General features: G+C 39.2%; 1 protein-coding gene across 1 annotated transcript; it reads right to left on the bottom strand.

Moving 5' to 3' along the window:
- Nucleotides 1–656: 656 nt before the first annotated feature.
- On the bottom strand, nt 657–3,904 carry LOC108982315 (gamma carbonic anhydrase 1, mitochondrial). Its single transcript, XM_018953645.2, has 5 exons — nt 3,697–3,904; nt 3,015–3,158; nt 2,328–2,453; nt 2,076–2,227; nt 657–1,324 (listed from the first exon to the last, which is right to left on the bottom strand). The coding sequence occupies exons 1-5, from the start codon at nt 3,809–3,811 to the stop codon at nt 1,040–1,042; spliced, it is 822 nt and encodes a 273-aa protein (XP_018809190.1). The 5' UTR covers nt 3,812–3,904; the 3' UTR covers nt 657–1,039.
- Nucleotides 3,905–5,423: the final 1,519 nt, after the last annotated feature.

Raw genomic sequence — 5,423 nt, 5'->3', positions numbered from 1 at the left:
TTGTGATTGTGATTGCACTAACATCCCAAAGTCATATGGTGTGTATAATATGTCTCACAATTTCAATTTAACACTTCCAACAGCTTCTGCTATACACATATGTAAACAACTTTCCAAACAATCACCTATTAAAACAAGGAAAATTCTGCAAACTACATCACCATTCAACTCTTAATCCTACTATGATGAGGTGACATTGCTCATCAACAATTAAATTAAGATAACCTCCAAAGGTGATGGAAAGTGCCATATTTATAAAAGTGGGATGAGAGTAAAATAATAGTATGGTTTATAGCATTCCTCTTATAACAATCTTAGTAACAATTGATTCTCAAAACCTGGGCCATTCATTATAGGTGGCCAAGTTTGAATCAATCTCAACTACTATTATTTAGTATGTAGTCTTTGTTACTAACAAGTCTGATGTGTAAGTACACTACTATAAGATCCATCATAGTTATAAGAAGAAAGACAAACAAATATTTTTTTACACTACTTGATGTGACAGGCTTCTGCATTTGATGTATTCATAATCTGACTTGCAAATATATTTTTTCTTTAGCATATAACCTTTCAAAACACAATCTAACTCCAATTAGAGTTTGCAAAAGTCATATGCAAAACTACTCAGGGTAACAACAAATGCAAAGGTCATAATCATGACTACTGCCAATTACTTGACTTCAAGGAGACTATTCTGAAATCACGGACAAGAATGACTTGACTCTATACAGATTAATAAAGCATAATCAGAACAGCCACGAGTACCTTTAACACAAGGAACAAAAAGCGTCAACACGCATGCTGCTTCTAGCATCAGTACCATCTGAAGCATAAAATAGAATTATACAAAAAAAGAAAAGAAAAGGATTGCAGGAATAATAGACAGGAGCTAGAAAGAAACAATAATTCTTCCCTAACACGTCTGGTATTATTTTGAAGAAAAGAATCCCTTTTCCATGTTTTTGCTCATAACAACAAATATTCCTTGGTCCAATATCAAGATCTGAACTGAAAAAATAAAACTGCCTAAAAATCCTCATTTTTGAGAATCCTTTGTTGCTTTATCTGGTAGAATGTTATCTGGAAGAATAAGTTCAGGGGGAGTTTCACGAACGACACCCAGCATCGAGTCATACTCCTCATCCCGACGAGCAAACTTCTTGCGGAGAAGCTTCTCAAACTCGATCTCATCAAATGGTTTTGCATTCTCGGCTGCATGAACCTGTGCCAGGTTTGTATAGTTGGTGGCTGACTGGGATATAAAGGCTATCTCTTCATCAGTGAGCTTTCTCAGGAATCGTGCTGGGTTTCCTCCCCATACCTGTGATTCGTTATTTGAATTATTATTTTGTAAAAGTAAAAGTAAAACTTTATTGGTAGTAAAAGGCATAGCCCAAGTACACATTCACTAATAATTTGTTAGAGGTGAACATCTGTTCCTAATGCAATTTATGGGAGATGTTAATAGATCACACATCAGAAAGGACTAAATTGGCCTTACTGCATTACATATCAAATCCAGCTCTACCAAATTCCTAAAAAAAGGAATCATTCAGGATGAATTTTCTGACTGAAGGCAAAAACAGAATACTTTTGTTCAAAAGTGATGAGAGTTAACACACTAGAAATTTCCCCCCATGTGAAATGGGTTGATAACCAAAGTAGAGAGAGAAAGAGAGAGCACTAAAAGGAATTGAAGGATTAAGAATCCTTTTTCCTCCTAATCATTGGCCAATTTGAGATCTAACAGAAGTTAAAAAATTCTCAACACACCTCTCCAATATTTGATACCATCAAATGAATCAGCCATGTGAAATTTGAACAGGGACAAGGCCAGTATCACCTTCTCAATGTAATGCTATATCTACAACATTATTATGGTGATTATTCCATAGTCACCAACTAGAGCAATTATTTGTCTCTCTTAATCAAGAATGAGGCCATTGTTGAGACTTCACTATTCATTTTTTGAACAACATGGGTCCCTCTAAGATACTTCATGTAAATAAGACATGTAACTCCTTAAAATAAATAAATAGATTCAAAAGAGATAAGAGCATCTGCAGACAGACCTCACCAGCCGGGATCCTTGTATTCTGTCTCACAAGGGCTCCAGCAGCAACCATACCATGTTTCTCAACAACAACACCATCAAGGAGTGTTGCTCCCATACCAACAAAGGCCTCATCTTCAACAGTACAGCCATGGATAACAGCACTATGACCTGCCCAGTTCCAATTTCCAAATTAATCCATTAAAGAATGGAACCAACACCATGTTAAGCAATTTCACGCAATGCATATAATCATCACCAAATTACTCACCTACAGTAACATTATCCCCAATAATAGTAGGTAAGACCTTTCCACTTAGGTTAGACTTTGCCACATGCACAAGGGAGTTATCTTGTATGTTAGTTCCAGAACCAACACTGATGCTGTTGACATCACCTACATTCAAAAATGTTTTCCACAATTATTACCAAATTAAAAAAAAAAAAAAAAAAAGAAGAAGCTCAAATGTAGCTAAACAATGAAACTTGAAAAAGAAACTTGTAACTTTCCCATAATTGGTTTTGTGAAGGGTAGAAGGCTGCTGATTTGAACAACCATCAACTTCAATAGGCATGAATCCTTTAGAATATGGGCAAGGCATCCAGACACCTCATTTAATTGTTCAAATGGAATCAATTTTGTATGAATTCATTCACGACTTATTTCTTGTGCATGCATACATATTTGAAAGAGAAAATACTCGGGTGGCAATATAAACAAAATATTTACATAGTCAAACAATCATGCGGTGCCTCAGCCTTGCATAATGCCTTATATTAGCAAGGTAAACGAATTCCAAATTCAGGTTATCAACCGAACCCACCCCCTTCCCCAAAAAAAATTGAAAACAGAGATTTGATAAATTGACATGAAAAAGGAGTCTTTAAAAAAATTAAATAAGGAAAGTCCAATTTCATAGTTTAAGAATCTGCATACATCACAGCAAAAGAATCTTACCTCTCAGGACACATCCATACCAAATAGATGATCCTCTTCCAACTTGAACATCCCCAATGATAGAGGCACTTGGGGCAACAAATGCATCCTTATCAACAGCAGGAGCTTTATCAAATATGTTCATAAGAGTTCGATGCCGAGACACTACAAAATTATTTGAATAAATACTTTGTTGTATGGCAGAAATCAAGCAAAACAGTGCAGCCACATTTACACAAATCTCAGCAAAGCAAGTAAGAACAATAATCACTCTATGCATATTTAAAGCATACAAGAAAACAAGAACCGGTTAATAAGGATATAAAAGCGTAATTATTAAAAAGACAGTGCTCGCCAAATTCCCTAATCTATTTCACAATATTTTCCGCTCGCTTTCAAATCATCATTTCCAAAAGAAAATCCAGCTCATTGACAATTGAAACATTCCGTCAACGCGTTATGGGTGGAAAAAAAGTTCAAACACTTAAACACTTTCCGTAGCAGCAAAACATCTAATTGAGCTGAAACAAACAGTGATCTAAGCAGGCCAAATCGTATTTCAGACCCAAGCAGACGGTAGCATTTCACAGAATCGATCTAAATTATAGGAAAACGAAAACGAAAATTTATATAAATTTCGAGTTACAGATTTGGTAAAACAAGAGATCTAGGTTTAGAAGGAGGAAATGGTTGGGACTTTTACGTTGCTCTTGGAAGTAGTAGTTGCCTTGGAGGCGGGAGCCGAGACGATCAATGGCCTGGCCGGTCTCTCGAATCCAGAATCCGACAGTGTATATTGCTTTTCCAAGGGTTCCCATCTTGTGATGGTGGAAATGGAAACTCAGCTCTCTGCGTGAGTGATGATGGGGAAGGAAGTTGGAGGAGTGACCAGTGAGAGACGAAATTGTGGCAGGGTAAAAGAGGGTTTTTGTAAACGTCGTCGTTTTCAAAACCACACAAGTTTTCTTTTGGGTCGAAAAGTCGTTTTAACAAAATTCTTTGGTAACGACAATGTACATAAACCGGCACCAAAAAACAATTTTGAAGGCGAAAGTTTTCATCAATTAGAGCAAGTTCGTCCGATTAAATAAATATCGAATGAATGTAAACTCCTTGTAAGGACATATTGTAAGGGACTTTTCTCACTCTGTCTTAGCGGGTCTGAGAATGACAATTAAAGAAATAAGAAATGAAGGTACAGTCCAAAACGAATAGAATCTTTGGTGCCCACAGGTAGACCCCACCCCCCTTTTGGACACAACCTCCTCGAGGGAACGTACTGTAGGGAGATAGGACTTGCCGACCTGAAGACCCCTCGAACAGTGCCCATCCCTTGAGTGTCTATCCATATAACGGGCGGGAAGCAAGGGGGACTCTCGATCCTCTAACATGAAGACATCGACAGACCACCAAGGACTTCAACGGGGTAAGGCAAACCTGGGAACTAAGCCGCATTAATGGCACAACTACTCGAGTTACACGCCATATTAATGATGTCGTTGCAGAGGCACGTCGCATTAAAAGACTCTAATAAAAGGAGTAGTATGAAGGACAAGGACTCCATGGGGGCAAACACGATCTTTCCCCTTGACTCCTAGTATAAATAGCAACTTCCAGGTACGAGAAAAGCTTTTTGATCCCTAGACTCTTTCACTTATTTATAAACTTCCAAAAGAAGATACTAACTTTGGCATTGGAGACTCCCAGTCCCCAAGGCCACCCTCTCCTAGTTGCCTTCTTCTCCATTTTCATAAGCCAGTTCAGAAGACCTGAGTTGTTGGAACATGGTCCAAAGGTGTACGAAACATGACGTTAACAGTGGTGCCATCTGTGGGATCGTTATAGATCTTGCGTGTACTTCGTATACCTGTGACAACCTGTTCTGAACAGCTCAGAAGAGATGCAGAGGAAGCCAAGGAAGCAAGGCTGAAAGCTATGGAGGACTGAGTGACGAAATTGACCGACGAGGTGCAAAAGCTTCACAAAGAGAACGAGGAGCTCAGAAAGCCTTAATGAGGGCAGGATGAGGAGGCGAAGCCCAGCCATAGCGAGCATGTGGGGTCTCGAAACAAGGGAGTTGGAGCAAACATGGAGGAGGAAAGGAAGAATATGCAGGAAGAGCTCCGCAATCTCAACAGAAAGTACGAGGAGATTGCAAGGAAGGTGGACACATTGTCGTCAGTGGACCAACTGCTCATAAGCACTGGTCTACCTTACACAGAGGAGTAGGGGTGGGCTCTGACTTCGAAAGAGTCGAAGTGCCCACCTTTGACCTCTAACTCCAACTCCGAATGGGGTGGAGGTCAAAACACCCTTCGACTCCAATCGGAGCCGGAGTTCGGAGCTCGGAGCTCCAATCGGAGTAGCAACTAGGCTTTTTAAGCCCAGTTGCCCTACTCAAGCCCAGTTGTCCTACTGAGAAAGTGGGCT

This window comes from Juglans regia, chromosome 6 (genome assembly GCF_001411555.2).
Source record: "Juglans regia cultivar Chandler chromosome 6, Walnut 2.0, whole genome shotgun sequence".
Taxonomy (NCBI): Eukaryota; Viridiplantae; Streptophyta; class Magnoliopsida; order Fagales; family Juglandaceae; genus Juglans; species Juglans regia.
This window is presented reverse-complemented; position numbering and strand designations above follow the sequence as displayed.